We start from the raw sequence: 27180 nt of genomic DNA, 5'->3' as shown, positions 1-27180 counted from the left end.
AATAACTATTTTATTTATTTATTTATTTAAAATTTACACTTCCTCCCCACCTCCCTTTTTCATCCCTCTCCCCTGCTGCACCCAGTAGAAACTAACTGCCAGAAGGCCAACTCGAAACTTGGAGAGAGACTCCAAACTATACCAGAGGTCACACCAGCCAGAAGAAACCCATTGCACAAAGACTAGAAAACCAAAGAGAAAATAGAAGCTAAAAAATAAAATACGCACCCAAGAAAGGCAAACTCAGAAATCAGTAACTGGAGCTCATCATCCCAAACCCAGATTCCTAAATGTCATTGTAAAAATCAATGCCAGTCAGGGCAATATGGCACCACCACAGCCCATCCACTTTATGACAGCAAACATGACTATTTCAACACAGACAAAGCACAATAAAATGAACTTCAAGCAGCTTTATTGAGGATGATAGATATCCTTAAAGAGAAAATAAAAAATTCCCTTAAAGAAATCAGGAAAAAATTAACCAAAAATTAGAGAAAATCAAATAATCCGTAAAAAATGCCAAGAAAAGATAAGTAAAAGGAACAGTTGAAAATTGAAATAGAAGCAATAAACAAAACACAAAATGAGGAATTTAGAAATGGAAAATGGGTGCATGAACAGGAACTACAGATGCAAGTATCACCAACAGAATATAAGAAATAGAAGAGAGAATCTCAAGTATTGAAGACAAAATAGAAGAAATAGATTTCTTGGTCAAAGAAAATGTCAAATCCAACAAATTCTTAACATAAAACACCAGGAAATCTGGGACACTATAAAAAGACCAAATCTAAAAATAATACTAATAGAAGGAGAAAAATCTCAGCATAAAAACCTAGAAATTATTTCAGCAAAATTATAGAAAGAAATTTCTCTTGAAGAAGGATATAACTATAAAAGTATAAGAAGCTTACAGAACACCAACAAAATAGATTAGAGTAGAAGAGGAAGTCACTGTATCACATAATAATGAAAATGGTAAACGAACAGAACAAAAAAAGACTATTAAAAGCCATAAGAGAAAAAGGCCAAGAAACGTATAAATGCAGACCTATATGAATTCCACCCAACTTCTCTATGGAGTCTTTAAAAGTCAGAAGGGCCTGGAAATACATTTTGCAGACTCTAAGAGATTACAGATGCTAGCCTAGACAAATAAACACAGAAAAAATTTAATCACCATAGTTGGAAAAGAGAATACAATATATTCCACTACAATGTTAAATTTAAATATCTATACACAAATCCATGCCTACAGAAATTTCTAGAAGGAAAACTCTAACTCAAGGAAAATTAACTACACCCATGAAAACACAGGCAATAGATACTCTCCCACTAGCAAAACCCAAAGAAGGAACACACACACACACACACACACACACGCACACACACACGCACACACACACAGACGCACACACACACTACCACTACCACCATGAACAAAAATATAATAACAAGAATTAACAATTACTTGTCATTAATATGTCTCAATACCAATGCACTCAATTTCCCAATAAAAAAACACAGGTTAACTGAATTTATACAAAACAGGATACGTCCTCCTGCTGCATACAAGAAACACACCTCAACATCCAAGATAGACATTACCTCAGAGTAAAGGACTGAAAAAGTATTTTTCAATCAAATGGACCTAACAAACAAGCTGGTGTAGTTATCCTAATATGTCGCAAAATGCACTTCAAAAAAATTAAACAAAAGAAGTGGAGAAGGGCATTACATACTTGTTCAAGGAAAAATCTACCAGGATGATATCTCAATTCTGAATATGTATGTCCCAAGTGCGACAACATCCACATTTGTGAAAGAAACCTTACTAAAACGTCAATCACACATTGAAATCCACACATTAGTAATGGCAGATTTCAACACCCCACTCTCACTCTGACATGTCATCGAGACAGAATCTAAACAGAGACATAATGGAATTAATAAATTTTATGTTTCAAATGGATCTAAAGGAAATTTACAGAATTTTTTTACCCAAACACAAAAGATTATATCTTCTTCTAAGCACTTCATGGAACCTTCTTCTAAATAGATTCTTTTGGACTGGAGAGACTGTTCAGAGGTTAAGAGTAGAGGTTGCTCTTCCAGAAGTCCTGGGATCATTGCCCATTACCCATATGGAAACTCATAACTGTCTGTAACTCCAGCTGCAGGGGATCCTACAACCTCAAACAGACATACATGCTAGCAAAACACTATTGCACATAAAATAAAAGTGAATAAATTCTTGAAAAATATATCCTCAGTCAGAAAGAAAGTCTCCACAGATACAAGAAAATGTAAATAATCCCGTGTCCTATTAGACTACTGTGGATTCAAGTTGGATTTCAAAAATAACAGAAACAACTGAAACTTTACAAACTCATGAAAACTGAACAAGTCTACTGAATGGCCATTAGGTCAAAGAAAAAAACAAAGGAAGCAATTAAAGATCTGCTAGAATTCAATGAAAATGAATGCACATCATACACAACTTATGGGATACAATGAAAGTGATCTCTTTGAGGACTTAGGAGGAAAGATTGAGAGAGCTAGAGGGAAGAGACATGTCCAAAAGGTTGGGGGCGGGGCTTTTTGAGCCAGGAAACCAGTGGTGGCCAATAATTAAGTAGTTGCTTGTGACTCACTTCAGCTTTTTTGGGGGGTGTTTCTAATATTTATGCATTTGTTTTATTTTTCATAAATGGTAAAAGAAATCTCTTATTTCTGATTCTCATTGTTGGGCATTGTTAGACCACATGATGGTACATGGTTCTGTCATGCCAACTGCCTCATGCGGAGGGGTGCCCCGGTGTACACTTCATTTTTCCCCATCCCACTTTTGAGATATTTTCCTACATTTGGGGTTTTCCAAAGCCCTCTCTGGGCTGCCAATTCAGGCAGCTCGGCTCACTTTGAGATTGCTTGCCTTGAGACCCTGTTGGGACCTTGGAACTTTGCTACTTCTGTTTCCAATACACTGGTGGGAGGCAGGAAAGGCAAGGCATGTCTAACATAGCTGCACCTCTCCCTCTGTTCTGCCTGGCACTTACAGGCAGCAGGGTATAGGCTAGTCCAGCTGTTTGTCTGAACCTCCCCAACAGGGTAGCCATGGGTGCTAGCTGGAGTGAAATCCCTTTCTAGAGTGTTGAGTAAGAGTGTCACTTCTGCACCTGGATCTCTCCATGTTGTTTTAGCGCCTTGCCTGCTCTACCTGCTGGTCAAACTACATCTGAATACCTTCATAAAATCAAGTCTTTTTTTTCATGTGAAAAATAATTTTATTTATTTCGTTTAAAAAATACAGTCTCCATAAAGGTACCATATTATAAGAACAATTTTATTTTCTTCTTATTATTATTAATTTATAAAAATTTCCACTTCCTCCCCTCCTTCCAATACCCTCCCAATCTCCCACTCACTCTCCTAATCCCTCTCCAGTCCTAAGAGCAGTCAGGGTTTCCTGCCCTGTGGGAAGTTCAAGTTCCTCCCTCCTCCCTCCAGGTCTAGGAAGGTGAGCATCCAAACAGACAAGGATCCCAAAAAGCCAGTACATGCAGAGGAAACAAGTCCCAGTGCCATTATCAATGGCTTCTCAGACAGCCCCCATATCAGCCACATTCAGAGAATCCGGTTTTAGCACATGCTCGTTCAGTTCCAGCCGAGCTGGCCTTGGGAGCTCTCATTATATCAGTCCCCTTATATCAGTGGGTGAATGCCCCCTCATGGTCCTGACTTCCTCTTTCATGTTCTCCCTCCTTCTGCTCCTCATTTGGACCTTGAGGGCTCAATCCAGTGCTCCAATGTGGGTGTCTGTCTCAATCTCCATCTATAGTCAGATGAAGCTTCCCTCTGATCCTGACTTCCTTGCTCACGTTCTCCCTCCTTCTGCTTGTCATTTGGACCTGGGGAGTTAAGTCCTGTGTTCCAATGTGGGTCTCTGTCTCTATCTCCATCCAGCACCAGATTTTGCATATGGTGATATGCAAAGTAATTCATGATCCTAGAGAAGCTAAATAAGAAGGTGAACCTGAAGAAAATCATATAGTTATCCTCCTGGATATTGGAAGTAGACAAGATTGCCAGGGAAACTTGGGTGCACAGTGGGGGGGGGATTGGGAGTGGATGTAAGGGGAGTTGGGTAGAGAGAAGGGAGAAGGGGAGGATTCGGGATAGCTTGGGGAATGGAATGGGTGGGATGGACGAAGAATGGATATGGGAGCAGGGAAGTAAATATCTCAACTAAAAGAGCCATTTGAGGGTTTGTAAGAGACTTGATTCTAGAGGGGTTTCCAGGTCCAAGTACAGGTTCCCAGGTTGTTCCCTGGGCAGCAGAGGAGAGGGTGCCTGAACTGGCCTCATCCCAGTTTTACTTTGGTTTCCACAGGAGGAGAAAAGCTATGGATACCATCAAAGTTGATAAAGATTAATTTGAACAGGAAAGACCTTTTGATTAGGAGAGGTGATAGTTCATCAAATGTCATGAAAATTCAAAATGACAAAATGGAAAACTTCCCCAAATTAATGTCTGGGCAGTGTTTTATTTTTGTCTTCCCAGGAGAATGAAAATAACCAACTGAGGGATCTAAGATCTAAAGTTCTTTGAATAAGGTGTTCACCAGCCTGCAGTCATGTGAGGGACCTTACTCCTGGCTGTGCATAAACCCACTGGACAGTGTTCCACCATCACCCACTCCACAACCCAACCCCATGAACCTGAACAGTCTCCCATGGCCAGGCTTTCCATGTAGTCTCATCAGACTACATAGGCATAGGCTCAACCCACCCTCACTAACTGGAAAATCATGTGAGTGACTGGCCTGTCAACTGGACCCTAACCTCACCCCAGGGCACATACTATACCCCTTCTCCTTCCATCCCAGCACCACCAAGGCATCTGGATCATGCCCCCACCTCCAGAAGAATTCTCCTGCTATATATCAGTCTCAAACAGCTTGTAGGCAGGTAAGAAACCTGTCTCCAGGCTGCATGCAAATCACCCCACCTACTGGATGGTATACCACCAAGACCCACCTTACTGCTTGATCTCATGCACCAGAACATCCTACTCATTGTCAGCCCTCTCCTGCAACCCCTTTGTACATAGGCAAAGGCACAAACCATACCAGTTGGAAAATTATGTGAGTTACTGTCCTCTCAACTAGACTACTCCAAAGTCCAGTCCCTAACTAAAACCCAGGGTATATTCTGTGCCCTCTTTAGATTCCAGCACCAGCAAGAGAAGTTGACCCTGCCTCATATCTGGTGGAATTCCCCTGCTCTAGTACAGTCCCTAACAACCTGCAGACAAGGTGAGAGACCTGCCTCCATACTTCACCCAAACCCCCAACAGACACTGGATGCTGTCCACCAAGACTCACTCTGCTGCCCAACCCCATGAACCTAAACATCCTCCCCATGGTCAGTCCTCCTCAACAACCCCAGAAGATTATGTAGGTATAGGCTCAAATAAGACTATTTTTAAAATCAGGCAGAAGTATAAATCACAACAGTTGGAAGAAGAGACACAGGCACAAGCCATATAGATTGGAAGAAAAGATGAGTAAACACCAATGTAAGAATGCATTCAAATAGCCAAAAAGCAATATTGCACCACCACCAGAACTCAGTGATCCTAAAACAGCAACACCTGAAAATTCAAATGCAGCCAAATACAAGAAAAGAAAATTAAAATTACTTTAATGAAGATGATAGAAGTTCTTAAAGAGGAAATGACAAAATTCCTTAAAGAAGTTAAGGAAAAGACAAAAAATAGGAAGAAATCAATAAATTTCTTTAAAAAAACCCAAGAAAAAACAAACAAGTGAATGAAATGGTTTGAAGCTTGAAAACTGATATAGAAGCAAGAAAGGAAACACAAAACACAAACCAGGGTAATTCTGGAAATGGAAAATGTGGGAAAGAGAGCAGGAATGACAGATTCAAGCATCAGTAACAGAACAGAAAAAATGGAAGAGAAAATATCAGGTGTTGAGGATACGATGAGAGAAATAGATTCATCAGTCAAAGAAAATGTTAAATTCAATGAATTCCTAATACAAAGTATCCAGGAAAACTGGTACGCCTGAAAGACCAAAACTAACAATAATAGCGATAGATGAAGAATCCTAACTCAAAGGCAAAGAAAATATATTCAACAAAATCATAGAAGAATACATTTCTAACTTAAAGAAGGACATGCCTATTAAAATATAAGAAGGTTACAGAATATCAAATAGGTAGAACCAAAAAAGTACACTTGAAACATAGAAATTAAAACAATAACCATATAGAATAAAGAAAGAATTCTAAGAGGTGGAAAGTCAAAATGCCAAGTAGTGTATAAAAGCAGACCTATCAGAATTATACCTGAGTCTCCTCACTTGAGTCTCTGAAAGGTTGAAAGTCCTTCACAGATATTTTACAAATACTAAAGAACATGGATGCCAGCCCAGACTACTATACCCAGCAAAAGTTTCAATCACCATAGACACAGAAAGAAAGATAGTTCATAATAAAACTTGATTTAAGCAATGAATAAAAAATGAAATTTGTGCCCTAGCAATGCTGAGACATGCATGGGTATCTCTCATATGCAGTTCTGCTGAACTTGTCCATATTGGGTTACATGGTCTCAGTTGATGATGATGACTGACCAGGTCTCTTTCTCAAGAGGGACCAGATTTCATTACAAATGGCTGTGAGCTACCATGTGGTTGCTGGGAATTGAACTTAGGACCTTTGAAAGAAAAGGCAGTGTTCTTAACTGCTAAGACATCTCTCTATCCAGAACAAAAGAAAGTACTAGAAGGAAACTCTGACTTAAGAAACTTAGCAATATCCATGAAAATACAGGCAATAGACGGCTAAACTCAAAGAAGGGAAACACAAATATTAGCATCACCACCACCAAAACCAAAAATAAGAAAAATTAATAATCAATGGTCTATCACATCACCTAGTATCAAAGTTATCTATTCACCAATAAAAGAGACAGACTAATAGAATGTGTATGAAAAGAGGATATATCCTTCTATCACAGGGAAGAAACACACCTCAACTGCAAAGAGAGACATTACCTCAGAGTATAGGGTTGAAAAAAAGATTTTTCAATCCAATGGTCCTAAGAAGCAAGCCAGTGTAGTTACCTTAATATCTAACAAAATAGAATACCAACTAAAATTAATCAAAAGAGATGGAGAAGTATGCTTCATACTCATCACAGGATAAATCCATCAAGAAGAAGTCTCAATTCTGACTACCTATGCCCCCAATACAAGGGTACCCACAATTTTGTAAAAGAAACACTTCTAAAGTTTAAATTACACATCAAACCACACACACTAATAGTGGGAGATTTCAACAACTCACTCCTACCAATGGACAGGTCTGACAGACAGAAGCTTAACAGGGAAATAAGAGAATTAACGGATGTCATGACTCAAATGGATTTAACAGACATCTAGTAAACATTTCACTCAAACCCAAAAGAACATACCTTCTTCTCAGCACAACTTGGAAGCTTCTCTAAAACTTACCAAATACTCAGGTATCAGGAAATACTCAGAAGATACAAAAAAGTGGAGTAATACCTTGTTATCAGATCATCATGAGTTAAAGTCAGAGTTCAATAACAACACAAACTACAGAAAGCCTACGAACTCATAGAAATGAAACAGCTCTAAACTGAACCACCACTGGGTCAAGGATAAATAAATAAACAAATCAAAGACTTCCTAGAATTCAAGGCAAATAAATCCACAACATACCCAAACTTATGGGACACCATGAAAGCAGTGCTAAGAGGAAAGCTCCTACTTAAAGAATTTGGAAACATCTCACACAAGTAACTTAACAACATACATTAAAGCTCTAGAACAAAAAGAATTAAACTCATCCAGGAGTAGTGGTCCACAAGAAAAAAAACCACACTGAATGCTGAAATCAATAAAATAGAAACAAGGAGAACAATGCATAAAATCATTGAATCAAAGAGTTGGTTCTTTGAGAAAATGAACAATAAAAACAAACCCTTATCCAAAACTATCATAAGCCAGAGAGAGCATACTCAAATTAACAAAATCAGAAATGAAAACGGGAATATAACGCAGATACTGAAGAAATCCAGAGAATCATTAAATCATACTTCAAAAAACCTATACTCCACATTATTGGAAAACCTAAAAGGAAGAAACAAGTTCCTTGACAGACACCACATACAAAAATGAAATCAAGACCAGATAAACAATTTAAATAGACATATAATCCCTAAGGAAATAGAAACTATCATTAAGAGTCTCCCAACTTAAAAAGGCCAGGATCAGGTGGTTTCAGTACAAAATTCTATTAGAAATTCAAAGAAGAGCTAATGTAAATACTCCTCAAATTGTTGCACACAATAGAAACAGAAGGAATAGTGCCAAATTCTTTTTATGAGACTATAGTTGCCTTGATAACGAAACTGAACTAATATGCAATAAAGACAGAGAATTACAGACCAATCTCCCTCATAAACATTGATACAAAAATACTCAAAAAGATACTGGCAAACATAATCAAAGAATATAAAAAATCCACTATGATCAAGTAGGCTTTATCCCAGAGATGCAGGGATGGTTCAATATACAAAAATATGTCAATGTAAACCACCATATAATCAAACTGAAAGAAAAAAAAACACACAATCATTTTATTAGATGTTAAAAAAGTCTATGACAAAATCTAACACTTCCTCCTTATAAAGGTCCTGGTGAGAACATAGATACAAGGAACATACCTAAACCTAATAAAAGGAATAAATAATAAGCTGACAGCAAATATCAAATTAAACAGAGAGAAACTCTAAGCAATTTCTTTAAAACCAGGGACAAGATAAAGCTGTCCACTGTCTCCATATCTACACAATACAGTACTTGTGGTTCTAGCTAGAGCTAAAAGAAAACAAAAGGAGGTCAAGAGGATACAATTTGGAAAGGAAGAAGCCAAAGTTTGCTATTGTAGATAATTCGATAGTATACATAAGTGACACCAAAAATTTTATGAGAAAATTCCTACTGTGGTAAACTGATAAACACCTTTAGTAATGTGGCTATGTACAAGATTAACTAAAAAAAAATCAGTAGAGAGACTTCTGTGGTTCTGGGTATGAGTCTGGAACCTCCAAGGGAATAGGCCTGAGCCAGGCCCTCTGTGAGTTCAGGTGCGAGTCTGGGACCTCCAAGGGCATAATACTGAGTCAGAGACCTTTGCAGGACTGGGCCCAAGTCAGGGACCCCTGAGGAAGTGGACCCAAGGAGCGACATCTAGGGAAACAGGCCTGAGCCAGAAAAATTCCCCAGAACAGGCCAAAGGCTGCAATTTTCCACAGGAGCAGGTTCAAGGGAGTCACCACTGAGGGAGCAGGCCCCAACCAAAGACCTCTGTGAACTAGGTGTGAATTAGCAACCTCTGATGTAGAAGACCAGAGCCAGCAACATCCAATGGAACAGGCCCAATCCAGTGACCTCCAACAGAGCAGGCCTGTGCCATCGACTTCTGCCAGTAACCTCAACAGAAAGAGCTCGAAGCAAGCAATCTCCATGGGAACAGGCTCAAACTACCTCTAGTATTGCAGAATGAACCCCAGGAGTGCTGAGAGACCTCCAGAAACACAGAATGAGTATTGGAGTGACTGGAACTGTGGCCCTGACTGCACCATGAGGAGTAACCATTTGAGTCTTGGATCCACTGGCACCTGGAAGGTTGATCACCAGAGTCACAGACAACCCTTAGTAGACCAGTCAGAGGAAAAGATGAGTAGACAGAGTAAGAACATATGCAACACTACAAAGAGTAACCCAACACCAGTAAAAAATATTCGCCCTACAACAGCAAGACTTGAAAAGCCAAATATAGATGAAGCAAAAGAAAATGACCTAAAAATTCCTTTAGGAGAATGTTTGATGCCCTTAAAGAGGAAATGAAAAATTCCCTCAAAGAAATCAAGGAAAAGACAAACAAAAAATTGGAAGACATCAACAAATCCCTTAAAGAAAAAGCAATCAAACATATGAAAAAAAAAACTATTCAAGACTTGAAAACTGAAATAAAGACAATAAAAAATATAAGGTAAGGGAATTATAGATTCAGAAATCATGAGACAACGATCAGGAACCACAAATGAAAGTATAAACAGCAGAAGACAAGACATGGAGGAGAGAATCTCAAGCTCTGAAGATATAATAGAGGAAATAAACTCATCATCTGTCAAAGAAAACATCAAATCTAACAAAAGCTTAACACAAAATATCCAGGATATATGGGACACCATGAAAAGGCCAAAGCTAAGAATAATAGAGATAGAAGAAGTTCAACTCAAAAGCACAGAATAGATATTTAACAAAATCATAGAAGACAACTTTCCCAACCTAAAGAAAGATATGCCTATGAAGATACAAAAAGCATACAGAATAGTAAATAAACTGGATAAAAAGTCCCCTCACCAAATAATAATCCAAGCACTGAACATACAGAATAAAGAATACTAAGAGTTGCAAAGGAAAAAGGTCAATAGAACATAAAAGCAGACCTATCAGAACTACACCTGACTACTCAGCGCAGACAATGAAAGCCAGAAGATTCTAGTCAAACATTATGTAGGCATTAATAGACCATAGATACCAGCTTAGATGACTATACTGAGCAAAACTTTCGATCACTATAGAAGGATAAAACAATATCTTCTATGACAAAACTTGATTTACCCAACACCTAGCCACAAACCCAGCCCTAATCAAAGTAATAGAAGGAAAACTCCAACCCAAAGAAGTTGGCTGCATCAACAAAAACACAGACAATTGATGATTTCACATGAGCAAAATCCAAAAAAGGGAAAACCCACAAATAAACATCATCAACAATGAAAAGTAAGTTAACAGGAGATAGTAATCACTGGTCATTAATATCCCTTAATATAAGTGAACTCAACTCACCTATATAAACACACAGGCTAACAGATTGGATATGAAGACAGTACTCATCCTTCTGCTGCATACAAGAAACATACCTCAACCTCAAAAACAGACATCAGCTCAAAGTAAAGGGTTGGGAAAAAAATTTCAAATCAAATATACCTAAAAAACAAGCTGGTATAGCTATCATAATGTCTAACAAATTAGACTTCAAACTAAAATCAATCAAAAGAGACAAAGAAGTATTTTTCATATTAATCACAGGAAAAATCCATCAAGAGGAAATCTCAATACTGAACATCTATGCCCTGAATACAAGGACACCCTCATATGTAAAAGAAACTCTTCTAAAGCTTAAATTACACATTAATCCCCATACACTAATAGAGGGAGACTTCAACGCTCCACTCTCACCACTAGACAGGTCAGTCACACAAAAAATTAACAGAGAAATAAGGGAACAAACAGTTCGTATGACTCGAATGGACTTAAAAGACATTTATAGAACATTCTATCCAAACATTAAGATTATACCTTCTTCTTAGCACCTCATGGAATCTTTTCAAAAATAAACAACATACTGTATAAAAACAAAACCTCAAAAGATACAAAAAATTGAAATAACCCCATGTATCTTATCAGATCACCATGGCTAAAATTAGAATTCAACAGCAGCACTAATTCCAGGAAGCCCACAAAATGTGGAAATTAAACAATGATCACCAGAAGCATCAATGGGTCAAGGAAGAAATAAAAGAAGAAATTAAAGATATCTTAAAATTCAATAAAAATGAACACATAACATATCCAAATTTATGATAGACAATGAAAGTAGTGTTAAAAGGAATGTTCATAGCACTTAAAGCCTACATAATGAAGCTGGAAAAATCCCACACTAGTGAACTTACATAATACTTGTAAATTTTAGACCAAAAAGAAGCAAACTAACCCAGGAAAAATCATTGGCAAGAAATAATCAAATCGAGAGCAGAAATCAACAAAATAGAAACAAAGAAAACAATACAAAGAATCAGTGAGACAAGGGGTTGGTTCTTCGAGAAAATCAACAAAATAGACAAACTAATCAAAAAGCCAGAGAGAGAGAATCGAATCAGAAGGAACATTGCCAAACTCTTATTTAAGAGACCACAATTACCCTGGTATCCAAACCATATAAAGACATTACTAAGAAAGAGAATTATGAAAAAATCTCACTCATGATCAGTGATACAAAAATACTAAATAAAATACTGGCAAAATGAATCCATGAATACATCAGAACCATCATCCACCAAGATTTAGTCGGCAGACCAAATAAACTCTACTCTCCATTTGCTTTTGGTCTAAGAGTATTTAATAGCAATGACAAAAAGAAGACTAGACAATAGTTAAATAGAAAGCTTTATCAATATCCTTAATGAGGACTAAAAGCAAACAATAAAATATAAGTAGATGGAATCTAATAGTTTAATAAAAGACTGTCATTCTGAGTACTATAATTAAGATGGCACTGATAGGGTCTATAGAATTTAATAACTATAACTATCAATTCTGTAATGTATATTTAAAAACTATTTAGGAAATTATTTTGAAAGCTTTTACATTGAATAAATGAGAGTAATGACTTGTAAGGTGATGTAAATCTTATACAATCGGGAAGTATGTCGTAATACTATCAGTTTATCTTAATTATATGTAGTCTATATACCAAGTAAAATAGTCAATATAAGGTATATTCACAAATTAAAAAAGAGGTGAGCCCAGAAGGTTGTGTATCCCTTTTTGATCTGATAAGTGAGTGGTAGCAGGTGTTTCAACAGTTGCTGGTGATTCACCTTATGTCATTTTTTTGTTTTATTTCTGATTTGTGCACCAGTTTTGTTTTTCAAATGATCAGTAAAAGAAATCTTTTACATGGATGAAAAGCTATAACCACTAATATACTAAACTAGCTCAAACCCTAAAAATAATTGGTAAACATTTGTCCTTATATCCATAGATAATTGGAGTCTTCAAACCCTCAGTAACAGACTTCTCTTTACAAGATATGAGACTATTGCAGACCAATCAAAATGTGGAGTTATGGAAGACATCTCCAGTGGATAAATCTGTAAAACCACACACAAAACTAAGACTCAGGGAACATTTCAGATTATGGGGCAGAAAGATTCTAAGAATCAGAAATTTAGGGAGTTTTCTGTCAGATTGTGTTTCCTAGTAATATGTGAGGGCAAACCAAAAACTCCCACCAACACGTCTGCCAGAACATGCTCAACTGAAGAAGGACAGCAGCAACAGACATGCCAAAGTGATCAGGACAATGACCACGAGTCCTCAACCCCAGAGACAAACAGGATACAACTCAGCAGTGTTGAAAGAGGGAGAAATGGTCTTTCCCAGGGAAGAGCACATCTACTGGTTGTTCAATACTAAATGATCAGCCCTATGAACATTTGTGCAAGTATTATTTGTACAGACCCATCCAGTTATATTTAGCAATTTGTATGTATATGTATATGCCTGTAACCCAATAAATGAAAAAAGAGGCTGATAATGTGAAAGAAAGTAATGAGGCTATATGGGAGGTTTTGTACTGAGGAAGATAAAAGGAGAAAATAATGCAATGGTATAATGATTTCAAAATAGAAAGAAAAGAAAGCAAAAACAAATATTTGACGTAACAAATGCTCTAAGAATCAGGGTAGGTGTTAGTAAGATATATAACTCTGTGACTTACCATGCAATCTTGAAAACCTGAGTGTGATCTCTAAACACTCATCAAAGTCAAAGAGGATGACCATGCTCCACAATGATGTCCTCTGACCTACTATGTGGGCTGTAGCACAGACATGCAAGCACATAGGCACACACACATACATCTGATACACATACAATAATAAAACACTTATTTTTAATAATCTTTTCTTTACCTGAAAATATCTATTAATTTTGTTCTATAATTGGAAATAAAGTTTCCTGTCCTCACGATGATGACAATCTCATAGGACTATGCAAAAAGTTAAACTATAGTAACACTAGATCTTAGAAAATTGAAGTATATTTAATTAACCTCCCCTTACATTTGTTGCAATAACATAATCTGTTATACATTTGTTTAAGGTTGTTCTTTTTTGTTGATGATTTCGAGTCCTTTTTCTCTTTTTTCTTTTTTTAAGATTTGTTCTTACAGAGGACAGTAATTAAATAGTAGATTATCATCATCATTAGATTTTTATATTTTACTTTTCCCAATCATTCTTTATAATATCCTCAATTTTTAAAATTATAATTTAATTGCCTCATTACTCCTGTTCTCATTGCTCTCTCTAATCTCTCTTGGACCCACCTTGTTTTTTTTCTCTTATATTCATTCTTCTTTTTCATTAATTGTTCACTTATGTTTGTGATTGTGTGTGTGTGTTTGTGTATTGCTAAATACCACCTGCTCAGTCCATATGAAAGTAGCTGTTAAATGATATCAGGGCTGACCACAACCTAGCAAAGATCTACAAGCTGCTGTACCTTCCTTTACAAAGACTTGATTTTCATACTATTTTTGATATTCCAAATGACAGATATAAGTGTTGTAAACTTTAATATCATGTGTGGTATATTTTGGAAACAGCCCCACATGTACTTGTCCTGCTGGGGCTTATTTTCAGGAAAGGATTATTAAATTCATTTATTCAAGGAACACACAGGTAGCATGGTCATGTGCATACCTCACATTGCCTGGGCAGCCTCTACCATGAATCACAGCTAGAACTGAGATGAAACTACCATGCAAGGAAAGGAAGGTTTTGGAAATAGGGATGCAGATGACACAATAACATGAGGACTGCCACACAAATGTTCACACATTGTGTGGAATCAACAGTGATTACTATTGAATATGGGGATGAATTAAAGAGACATGTTTTTACATGCTGCATTACAACATCATGGTTACTTCTTATCTTTCTCCTTCTATATTAACAAGCAGTTTGAGGAAAGTATTTTATTACCTGTTTGATTGGAAATGTGTCTCTCTGGACAAAACACACAAGAAAAACAGCAGATAGGTCTGTCTTTTTCTATAATTTTCCAGAAACCTGGACCACAGCTCTGTGTACATATAGATTGAGGAGTCTAAGGGCAAAACAGGAAACCTGGTCATAATTTTGCACATCAGTCACAGGCTTAAGGTGATTTTAACCAAAGCAATTTAAACTGCATGAAGACTATGAAAGTTGTACATGTTTATGAGGCACTGTGAAGACTCCATACGGGAGTGTAGAGTGTAGAGTTGAAAAAAGCAGACTTCAAGATACCAAATGTTCAAAGTTTCTTTATGCTGAACAAACTGTGACTCACTTCTGCAAGCATTTGTGATAAGTGTAGAACATCCATATATTCTCTCTGTGAAAGAGCAAGCAAAACTCCTTCCTTGTATGAATTACAAATCAGATGAACTGTCAGGCAGAAACCCAGTTACTCTTGCCTATCTACTTCTACTTTTAGCTTACCAAGCTTGTAGTCACAACCATTCACTCTGATTGACATGTCCAATGAAAGAGAGTTTGGCCATGGGTGGGTGATCACAGCTTCCCCTGATTTCATCACATGTTGATGTTCCAGAGATACTGAAATACGATCCATTACTGTGAGTTTTATCCTTGACTCCCCACACTCAGAGTAATACCATGCTTTTTCTTTCAAACATTAGTGACATAATCATTTAGTTTTAAAAAATCAATTTACTTCTAAGTTAATTACATTAATCACTATACTTTTAACAAAACATCAGTTTGTTAATATTTCTGGAAATTGTGTGTGCAAGAAAATATTTCTATTTTTCATTTAGACATGTTTCTTGTCATAAATTGGACTCAGTTTCTGTCTCATAAATATCTACATATTAACAAGTATATGGGGCTGGAGAACTGGCCCAGCTATTAAAAGTGCATATTACTCTTGCAGAGAAACCTTGGGTCAGCTCCCAGCACACAAATCAGGTAGCTTACTAACATTGGTTTTAGAGATGATTATAGAAAAATTATTAATTTACATATTCTTTATAAGGACTATGGAAAAGTTTGAGTACGAATTGTGTTCAATGGAGAGATGCACTTAGCATCAACCTGCATGTATAGTAAAATGTGAATATGTATGCACATGTTTGTGTGCATGTGTATACACACAGTAATATACATACAATTGTATATGTAGCCATTAACACTGATCTATTAATTCATTATAATATTAATAAATACATACAAGTTCAAATTTAATTCAAACTAACTCTATCTACAGGAATTAGCTAACAATATGTTTTTGCCTGTTTGTATATGTATATGCACATGTTCATGTATGTGTATATATATGTCAAATTAAAATGATTGATTTATTTTTAAATTAAAGACATCAAATAAAACAAAAGAAATATCTCAGTATGTATTGTGACTCCCACATAAGTGCGCAGTATTGAATTTGATTGTATAGAATGGAAATATAAAAAAGTCAGGTGCCAAACTGTATGCCTGTTATCCTATTATGGCAGTCATGGAGACAAGGAGACAGTCTGTGGCAAGCTGGACAGTAAGGTAAGCTAAATCAGAAGGCAAGGAGTTCAGAGAGAGATTGTGTTTATAATAAAATGAAGAAGAGATGCAAATGGTATCCACTCTGACTGTGGCCTCAACAGGTACATGCACTCAAACGCATGAGCATTCACACACAAGCTCACAACAGAGCTAAGAACTTATAATGTAGGTGAACCATACATAGACCACCTCGAAAGGGGAAATAGATAAGAATGCCTGAGAAAATTGGGAGTATGTGGATGGGGGAGAAAAAAGGATTCAAGGGGAAGAGGAGGAGAGGAGATGGGGAGGAGAACTTGAGGGAATTGGGGTAGAGATGGAGGAAGGACAGAGATGAGAGCAAGGAAATAAATATCATGATTGAGGGAGATACTATGGGGCTAGCAAGCAACCTGGCTATAGAGAAATTCCTAGGAATTGACAAGGATGACACCATCTAAGACCCTAAACAATAGAGGAGAGGGTGTCCAAACTGGCCTTGCCTTCTAGTCAGATTGATGAATACCTTAAATATCACCAGAGAGCCTTCATTCAGCAACTAATGATAACAGAGGCAGAGACCCACGGTGGAACACTTGCCTGAGCTTTCAAAGTTCAGCTGAAAAGTGGGAGGAGTGAGAATATGAGAAAAGATGTCAAGACCACTGTGAGGACACCCACTGAAACAGTTTACCTGAGCTAATTAGAGCTCACCAACTCTAGCCGAACAGGGAGGGAACAAGCATAGGACCAATCTAGACTCTTTCCATGCTCTCATCTCTATCCTTCTTTCATGCTATCTATCCTGTTCCCCCAAGTTCTGTTCTCCTCTCCCTCCCCTTCTCTCCTCTTTCTCCTCTTCCACTGTCCCTTTAGCCCTCACCCTTATACAACAATAACAGTTGTATGGATGGTCAGACTACAGGACCACTGGCAGTGGCACTATGATTTACTCCTACTAATTGTACTGGCTTTTTGGAACCTATTCTCTTTGGATGGATACCTTGCTCAGCCTGGGTATAGTAGAGAGGGCCTTGGACCTTACCAAAAACAATGAGTCTTACTCTTTCTGAGAAATGCATGCGGGTGGGGTGTAGGGATAGGTGAAGGAAATGGGAGGAGGGATGGAAGTGGGAACTGAGTTTGGTGTGTAAAATAAAAAAGATAGTTTGTTTTCTTTGTTAAAAAATAAAATAAATTATAAAAAAGAATTATTTGAAAATTTCAAAGAGATACCATACAATTCACAGAACTTTTTGTAGATGTTTTTCAGCATATTAAAGGTTGAAATTTTGTCAGACCTGATTGAAGTTTATTGGCCATTTGATCATAACTTCATTGATGAATAAGCCTTGATCTTGTGGACTCTTGAAGACAAACTCTCCTACTTTAACTAGAAATAAATATTCTTCAGCATGTACAAAATTTTGTATATCATATTTTTCCACATGATTCTTATTCTCATCAAAGCATATTTGTTCTCCATCAGTGCTTGTAAATTGAATTTTCCTCAGGAATGGATGAAGCTGAAGAGAGACATCATTTGGTTAAGAGTGGTGCATAATAGTTTCTCACTGATGGTTCCTAAAAACAATCCTAATTCTTTCTCCTTATTCTGGATTTCTTTTTGAAAAGGCTTCATTTGAGTCATTGTCTCCCAAGTTTTTCCAGTGAAGGAACTTTGCTCCTCATGAAACTAAAGTAGGAGTAGCTGAATGTAAATAGAAATGGCATCTAAGGGGTGAAACATAGCATAGTTGGAAGCATGTTCTTGGTGGAACCAAGGCCCTGTGTCTCCAATTAGAAAATATACATGTTTTTGAGTGAAACTGTGGTAAAAATGTAAGCAACACTATGTGTTTGGGTGTATAGGTATTAAGATATTTATCTTTTTTATAGCACATAATGAACATATGTATGTACGGTTAGTTAAGTAGATAGGAATACATGTAGATATAGAGTATCTTGACCTTATAATATTAGCAGGAGTTCACACAATGTTCCTAATTCATAAAAATGTATATTAAATATGCAGCAATTTTTTTGTGTTTTTTATGCTTCAGGAACTATAAAGAGACCTACTAACTGTCTCCATTCTTCCTTGATTTAGTTTGAATCACACAATTTGCCTTTTAAATTTGGAATGAACCTTATTGGATGCAAATTAAAATTCAAATATTCAGTGCTTTAATTAGAATTTTAAAAGATTTATTTTTAGATTAATTCATTTTAATTTTGTGTGTAAGTTACTTGTAAAGAATAGAAGATGGTACTGGATTCCCCATAAGCAGATTTACAGACAGGTGTAAGCTGCTTTGTGGACGCTTGAAACTGAACCCGGATCTTCTAAAGAGAGGCATGTATTTCTAACCACTGAGCAATCTCTGGCCCCAAGAATTGTGTTCTTTTCATTTCTGTGTACTGTCTATATGTATGCATATACTCAAACTGCATGTATGATTCCTACGTGTATCACAATCCTTAGAAAGGAACTTACACATAGTTGTGACCTACCAGGTGTGTATGAACAACAAAATTCAGTTCCTCTGCAAGAGGATCTAGTGCTCCTAACTTCTGAGCCATCCTTCTATGTAATCATTTAAATTAATACAATAGGTTAACACTTCAATTCTGAGATTCACTGTTGTGTTAACTAATTAGCAACTTGTGATATAAAGACCTGTTTCATAGGTATTTAGTTATATGTACAAGAGACATACTAACATAACATCTGTGGAAGCCATGTTTACAAACTGTGTTAAAGTCTATGTCACATATTATTGTTATCCATAATAGTAAGAACTACATAATAGAGAAAACATTCAGAGCTAATTTTTTACTAGATTATCTTTGAATGAAAAGTTTACTTGACTTGGTCAACAACCTTCTTGATGATAACCTATTTGAATGTGAGTGCTCAAGAGAATAAGTGATTCTAAGTTTATAAGACTGGTTTATAGAATTGGTTTAAAACCCAAACGTATCCACTTACCACTAATAGATAGAGATATGGCCTATGTTTGTGAGCACCATCTGTGTTCTAACCTTTAATAATGGAAGTACAGTCTTGAGTTTCACCTTTTTAAAAATCCTCTTTAAGAGTAAATAAACTGGAGCTTCACTAGCTGGCCAGCAGAAAGGTTTCCTGCAGGTCGACTATTCCACCCACTGCATTGATCATACTCAGTAAGCTACAAGTCCCATTCTGCTCCCTAACCCATCCATCCTAAGTGACCTCATCAGTTCTCTAAGGCTCAGCCTGCAACTGCACAGAGCAGACTGAGAGGTAAGTAATCAACTCCCCAACTGAGTATTACAGTCTTTAGACCCTAGCCCTGGGGCAAAACTCCAGGCCCTTCCTCTATCTGTCTCCACCAAACTAACCTGTCTGAAGGCAAATATCCTGTACATAGGCTGCTCCAACCCATGTCAATCAAACCATGTAAGCTACAAGTCCCACTCCACTCCCATATTCTCCATCCCCAGAGTCCTCAGTGGTCCCATGAGACACAAAAATTGACTGCACAGAGCAGACCAAGAGTGGCTCCCTAAGACAGAGACAGCAACTGCAACAATCGGTCTCAGAGAGGATCTGTGAGACACATATACCAACTGGAAGGATTGTAAAAAGAGGCAAAGACACTGCCACCACCAATTCAAGAAAGAGATTGGTAGTTTCCAATGCAAAAATACATTTAACAACCTAAAAAAGCAACATGGTAACACTAGAACCTAGTGGTCATACAACAGGAAGACCTAAACATCCTAACATAGAAGTTGTAGAAGAAAACAACCTTAAATATAATTTTATGAACATAATAACTTAAAGAGGAAATGAAAATTTAGAAACAATGAATAAATGGGATCTACTGAAACTGAGAAGCTTCTGTAAAGCAAAGGACACTGTCAGTAAGACAAAGAGGCTGCCTTCTGACTGGGAGAAGATCTTCACCAACCCCTCATCAGACAAAGGTCTGATCTCCAAAATATACAAAGAACTCAAGAAACTAGACACTAAAACTCTAATTAACCCAATTAAAAAATGGGGTACTGAACTGAACAGAGAATTCACAACAGATGAACTTCGAATGGCCAGAAGACACTTAAGGTCATGCTCAACCTCCTTAGCGATCAGGGAAATGCAGATCAAAACCACTTTGAGATACCATCTTACACCTGTCAGAATAGCTAAAGTCAAAAACACCAACGATAGCCTATGCTGGAGAGGATGTAGGGTGAGGTGAACACTCATCCATTGTTGGTGGGAATGCAAACTTGTGCAGCCACTGTGGAAATCAGTGTGGCGGTTTCTCAGGAAACTGGGAGTCAACCTCCCTCAAGACCCAGCAATTCCCCTCTTGGGAATATACCCTAGAGATTCCCTAACATACTACAAAAGCATTTGTTCAACTATGTTCATAGCAGCACTATTTGTAATAGCCAGAACCTGGAAACAGCCTAGGTGCCCCTCAATAGATGAATGGTTAAAAAAGGTGTGGAACATATACACATTAGAGTTTTACTCAGCGGTAAAAAGCAATGACATCTTGAATTTCGCATGCAAATGGATGGAAATAGAAAACGCTTTACTGAGTGAGGTAAGCCAGACCCAAAAAGAGGAACACGGTATGTATTCACTCATAAGTGGATTCTAACCATAATTAAAGGTCTTTGAGCCTATTATTCGTGATCCTAGAGAAGCTAAATAAGAAGATGAACCTGATGAAGATTATTTAGCTATCCGCCAGGAGGTAGGAAATAGACAAGAGTCCCAGGTAACCTCGGGTGCATGGGGGGGGTGTGGGAGGGTTGTCGGAAAGGGAGAGGGTTAGAGAGAAGGGAGTAGGGGAGGATTGGGGAAAGATCGGGGTACTGGGATGGGGGGGAGGGAGGAAGGATGGATATGGGATCAGGCAAGTTTATACCTCAACTAAGGGAATCATTTTAGGGTTTACAAGAGACTTGATTATAAAGGGGATCCCCGGTCCAAGGAGAGATCCCCAGATGGTTCTCTGGACAGAGGAGAGGGTGCCTGAACCGGCCTTGGCCCAAAACCATACTGATGAATATTTTGCATGTCACCATAGAACCCTCATCTGGCGATGGATGGAGATGGAGGCGGAGAACCACGTTGGAACACTGGACCTAGCTCCCTAGGTCCAAATAAGAGGCAGAAGGAAAGAGAACGTGAGCAAAGAAGGCAAGGGCAGAGGAAACCTTCATCCGACGTTGGATGGCGATACAGATGGCGACCCATATTGGAACACCGAACTGAGCACTCCACGGTCCAAATGAGGAACAGAAAGATGAAGAAAATTTAAAAAGTAATCAGGACTGCGAGGGATGCGAGCACCCACTGATACAAGGGAACTGATATAATGAGAGTTCACCAAGGCCTGTTGGACTGGGACTGAACGAGGACGTGATCCAACCAGATTCTCAGAACGTGGCTGGCCCGGAGCCTTTTTGAAAAGCCATTGACAATGACACTGGGACTTGCTTTCTCTGCATATACTGGATTTTGGCGCTCCAGTCTGTTTGGACTCTCACCTTTCCTGGACCTGGAGGGAGGGGGGAGGAACTTGAACTTCCCACAGGGCAGGAAACCCTGACTGCTCTAGGGGATGGAGAGGGAGGAGGAGAGGGAGTGGGGGGAGTGGGAGGGTAGTGGGAAGAGGGGCGGAAATGGAAACTTTTATAATTTAATAAAAAAATCTCAAAAAAAAGAAATGGAGGAAAAGACAAACAAAAAATTGGCAGAAATCAACAAATTTCTTAAAGAAACCAAAGAAACCCAAGGAAAAGCAAACAGGTGAAGCAAACAGTTCAACAGTTCAAGACTTTATAGGAGGGTCATATGTTCATGTGTTACTTTCATTGGTTAATAAAGAAACTGTCTTGGCTTTTGATAGGACAGCAACTTAGATAAATGGAATAGACAAAACAAAATGCTGGGAGGAAGAAGGCAATGAGGCAGTCATTATGACTCTCTTCTCCGAGACAGCCGCAGGTTAGAATCCTCCTGGTAAGCCATCATCTCATGGTGCTACATAGATTATTTAAAATAGGTTAGATAAATATGTAAGAGTTAGCCAATAAGAGGCTACAGATAATGGGCCAAGCAATGTTTAAATGAATACAGTTTCCATGTAATTATTTCAGGTATAAACTAGGTGGGATCCGGGCGGCGTGAAGCATCCCACCACTCCTTCTACACGATTGGAAACTGAAAAAGGGGCAATAAAGAAACACAAACCAAGGGAATTCTGGAAAGGGAAAATCTGGATAAGGAAACAGGAACTACAGATGAAAGCATAACCAACAGAATACAAGAGATGGAAGAGAGAATGTCAGGAGTTGAAGATACAATAGAGGAAAAAGATTCATTGGTTAAAGAAAGTGCTAAATCCAACAAATTTCTAACCCAAAACATCCCAGAATGCTAGGACACCATTAAAGGATCAAACCTAAGAATATTAGGGTAGAAGAAGGAGAGGAATTTTAGCTCAAAAGCACAGAAAAAATATTCAACAAAATCATAGAAGAAAACTTTCACAACATGAAATATGAAATGCCTATAAAGGTTCAAAGAGCTTACAGAACACCAAATAGATTGGACATAAAAGTCCCCTCACCATATAAAAATACAAATGCTTAAATGTAAGAATAAAGAAAGAATATTAAGAGCTGTAAGGGGAAAAAAATCAAGTAACATATAAAGACAGACCTATCAGAATTACAAACTTGACTTTTTAATGGAAATCCTGAAATTAAGAAGCTGGACTGGGACTGAATGAGGACGTGATCTAGCCAGATTCTCGGAATTTGACCGGATTCTCTGAATGTGGCTGGCCCGAAGTCTTTCTGAAAAGTCATTGACTATGATACTGGGACCTGTTTCCTCTGCATATACTGGATTTTGGGGATCCAGTCTGTTTGGACACTCACCTTCCTGGACCTGGAGGGAGGGGGAAGGAACTGGAACTTCCCATAGGGCAGGAAACCCTGACTGCCCTGAGGGACGAAGAGGGAGGAGGAGAGGGAGTGGGGGGAGTGGGAGGGTGTTGGGAGGAGGGGCGGAAATGGAAACTTTTATAATTTAATAAAATTTACTAAAAAAAAAAAGAAGATCCTGGACAGATAGATGTTCTCTAGACACTAAGAGATTAGTAGTGGGATGAGCAGTCCTGCTTTTTCTCCTGGCCACCCTGCTAGCTTACCCCCTGAAATAATCACATAGATATTGTATTAATTAAATCACTGCCTCGCCCATTAGCTCTAGCCTCTTACTGGCTAACTCTTAAATCTTGATTAACCCATTTCTATTAAATATGTGTATTGTCACATGACTGTGGCTTACTGGCAAGATTCTAACATCTGTCCATCTCAGGCAGGAGATTTATGGTATCTGCCTGTCTGCCCGTCTTCCCAGCATTCTGTTCAGTCTAATCTACCTATCTAAGTTCTGCCCTATCAAATGGCCAAGGTAGTTTTTTTTTATTTAACCAATGAAAGCAACATTTAGACAGAAGAACCTCTTACAGACATCGTAGTTTTTAGACTTGTCTACTGTATCCAGCAAAACTTTGAATCATCATAGATGGAGGAAACAAAATATTCCATGATTAAACCAGGTTTAAACAATACCTATCGATAAACCCAGCCTTTCAGAAAGTACTAGAAGGAAAATTCCAACCCAAGGATGCCAGCTATACCCCTGAAAACACAGGAAAAAGATCACCTGATACCATCAAACCCCACAGAAGGAAATCACACAATCATTGTAAGAGAAAAATTACAGGAATCAACAACCACTTGTCATAAATATATCAATGTCAAAGGATTCAATTCACTTATAAAAAAGCACAGGCTAACAGAAACACAAACAGATTCCATTTTCCTGCTACATACAATAAACATACCTCATCTACAAAGACAGATAATACTTTAGAGTAAAGGAATGAGAAATGATTTTCCAATCAAAAGGACCTAATAAACAAGCAGGTGTAGCTATCCTAATATGCAACAAATTAGACTCCAAATTAAAATCAATAAAAAAAGATGGAGGAGACTTCATAGTCATCATCATAGGAAAAATGAATCAAGGTGAAGTTTCAATTCTGAACATCTATGTTACAAGAGCACCCACACGTGTAAAATTAACATTACTAAAGCTTAATTCACACATCAAACCCCACATAGTAGTAGCAGAAGACTTCAACCCTTCACTCTCATCAGTGGACAGGTAAGTCAGACAGAAACTTAAGAGAGAAATAAGAGAACTAACAGATGTCAGGACTCAAATGAACATAACAGACATCTACTGAACATTTCACCCAAACACATAAGATTATAGCTTCTTTTCAGCACCTCATAGAACCTTCTCTAAAACTGGCCATATACTCATGAACAAAACAAGCATCAACAGATACAAAAATTTGGAATAACCCCCTGTATCTTACCAGATCACCATGACTGAAAGTTAGAATTCAACAATGCTAATTGTAGAAAGCCGACAAACTCATGAATGTTGGACAATAATGAATTTGATCACCTATGGGTCAAATAAAAGTTAAAGACTGCCTGGAATTCAATGAAAATGAGTGTACGGCATACCCAAACCAATGGGACACTATTAAAGCAATGCTAAGAGGAAAGTTTATAGCTCTGAGTGCCTACAAAAAGAAAGTGAAAAAATCTCACACACGCAGCTTAACAGCACACCTGAAAACTATAGAACAAAAGGAAACAGACTCACTAAGGAGGAGTAGATGACAGGAAATAATCAAATTGAGGGCTGAAATCAGTAAAATAGAAACAAAGAAAACAATATAAGTAATCAATGAAACAAAGGGCTGACTCTTTAAGAATATCAACAAGATAGATATCCTTATCCAAACTAATCAAAAGACAGAAAGAGAACAGTCAAATTAACAAAATCATAAACGACAAGATCGGGCGCGTTCAGGGTGGTATGGGAAAGCAGATCCATATCTATCACCATGCACAAAACTCAAGTCCAAATGGATTAAAGACATCAACATTAATCTGTCCACTTTGAACCTGATAGAAGAGAAAGTGGGAAGTAGTCTACAAGATATAGGCACAGGAGCCCACTTCCTAAGTAGAACCCCAGTAGCACAGACAATAAGAGAAACAATGAATAAATGGGACCTACTGAAACTGAGAAGCTTCTGTAAAGCAAAGGACACTGTCAGTAAGACAAAAAGGCTACCTTCGGACTAGGAGAAGATCTTCACAAACCCCTTTTCAGACAAAGGTCTGATCTCCAAAATATACAAAGAACTCAAGAAACTAGACACTAAAACTCTAATTAACCCAATTAAAAAATGGGGTACTGAACTGAACAGAGAATTCACAACAGATGAACTTCGAATGGCCAGAAGACACTTAAGGACATGTTCAACCTCCTTAGCGATCAGGGAAATGCAGATCAAAACCACTTTGAGATACCATCTTACACCTGTCAGAATAGCTAAACTCAAAACCACCAATGATAGCCTATGCTGGAGAGGATGTGGAGGCAGAGGAACACTCATCCATTGTTGGTGGGAATGCAAACTTGTGCAGCCACTGTGGAAATCAGTGTGGCGGTTTCTCAGGAAACTGGGAGTCAACCTCCCTCAGGACCCAGCAATTCCACTCTTGGGAATATACCCATAGATGCCCTATCATACTACAAAAGTATTTGTTCAACTATGTTCATAGCTGCACTATTTGTAATAGCCAGAACATCGAAACAACCTAGGTGCTCCTCAATAGAAGAATGGTTAAAAAAGTTTTGAAACATATACACATTAGAGTTTTACTCAGCGGTAAAAAAACAATGACATCTTGAATTTTGCATGCAAATGGATGGAAATAGAAAATGCTTTACTGAGTGAGGTAACCCAGACCCAAAAAGAGGAATATGGTACGTACTCACTCATAAGTGGATTCTAGCCATAGTTAAAGGTCTTTGAGTCTTTAATTTTTGATCCTAGAGAAGCTAAATAAGAAGGTGAACCTGAAGAAAATCATATAGCTATCCTCCTGGATATTAGAAGTAGGCAAGATTGCCTGGCAAACATGGGTGCACACGGTGGGGGGTGGGGAGGTGGAAGTAAGGGGAGATGGTTAGGGAGAGGGGGAGGATTGGGGATGGCTTGTGGGAATGGGAGAGGGGAGGGAGGAAGGATGGTTATGGGAACAGGGAAGTTTATATCTCAACTAAGGGAACCATTTTAGGGTTTACAAGAGACTTGATTCTGGAGGGGGTCCCAGGCCCAAGGAGAGGTCCGCAGATTGTACTCTGGGCAGCAGAGGAGAGGGTGCCTGTACTGTCCTTGGCCCATAACCATACTGATGAATATTTTGCATGTTACCACAGAATCTTCATATGGCGATGGATGGAGATAGAGACAGAGACACATATTGGAACACCGGACTTAATTCCCTAGGTCCAAATGAGAAGCAGAGGGAGGGAGATTGTGAGCAAGGAAAGCAAAATCAGAGGGGGCCTTCATCCGGCAATGCATGGATATAGAGATGGAGACCCACATTTGAGCACTGGAAGTCAGGACCGCGAAGGGTGCGTTCACCCACTGATACAAGGGGACTGATCGAATGAGAGCTGTGAGAGCTCACCAAGGCCAGCTGGA

At 38.1% G+C, this 27180-nt stretch overlaps 1 protein-coding gene across 1 annotated transcript in view; it reads right to left on the bottom strand.

Annotated features, from left to right (window-relative positions):
* Window positions 1-27180, bottom strand: part of LOC146895563 (vomeronasal type-2 receptor 26-like) — an 82413-nt gene that overhangs the window by 1059 nt on the left and 54174 nt on the right. The window contains exons 6-7 of the mRNA XM_087897982.1: window positions 17821-18045; window positions 14963-15086 (exon numbers count right to left, since the gene is read on the bottom strand). Coding sequence (XP_087754108.1) covers window positions 14963-15086; window positions 17821-18045 — 349 coding nt within the window. The remainder of the gene's footprint in view (window positions 1-14962; window positions 15087-17820; window positions 18046-27180) is intronic.

This window comes from Myodes glareolus, chromosome 2 (assembly GCF_982192425.1).
Source record: "Myodes glareolus chromosome 2, mMyoGla1.1, whole genome shotgun sequence".
Classification (NCBI taxonomy): Eukaryota; Metazoa; Chordata; class Mammalia; order Rodentia; family Cricetidae; genus Myodes; species Myodes glareolus.
The sequence above is the reverse complement of the archived record's forward strand: the minus strand, read 5'-3'. Positions and strand labels throughout refer to the sequence as shown.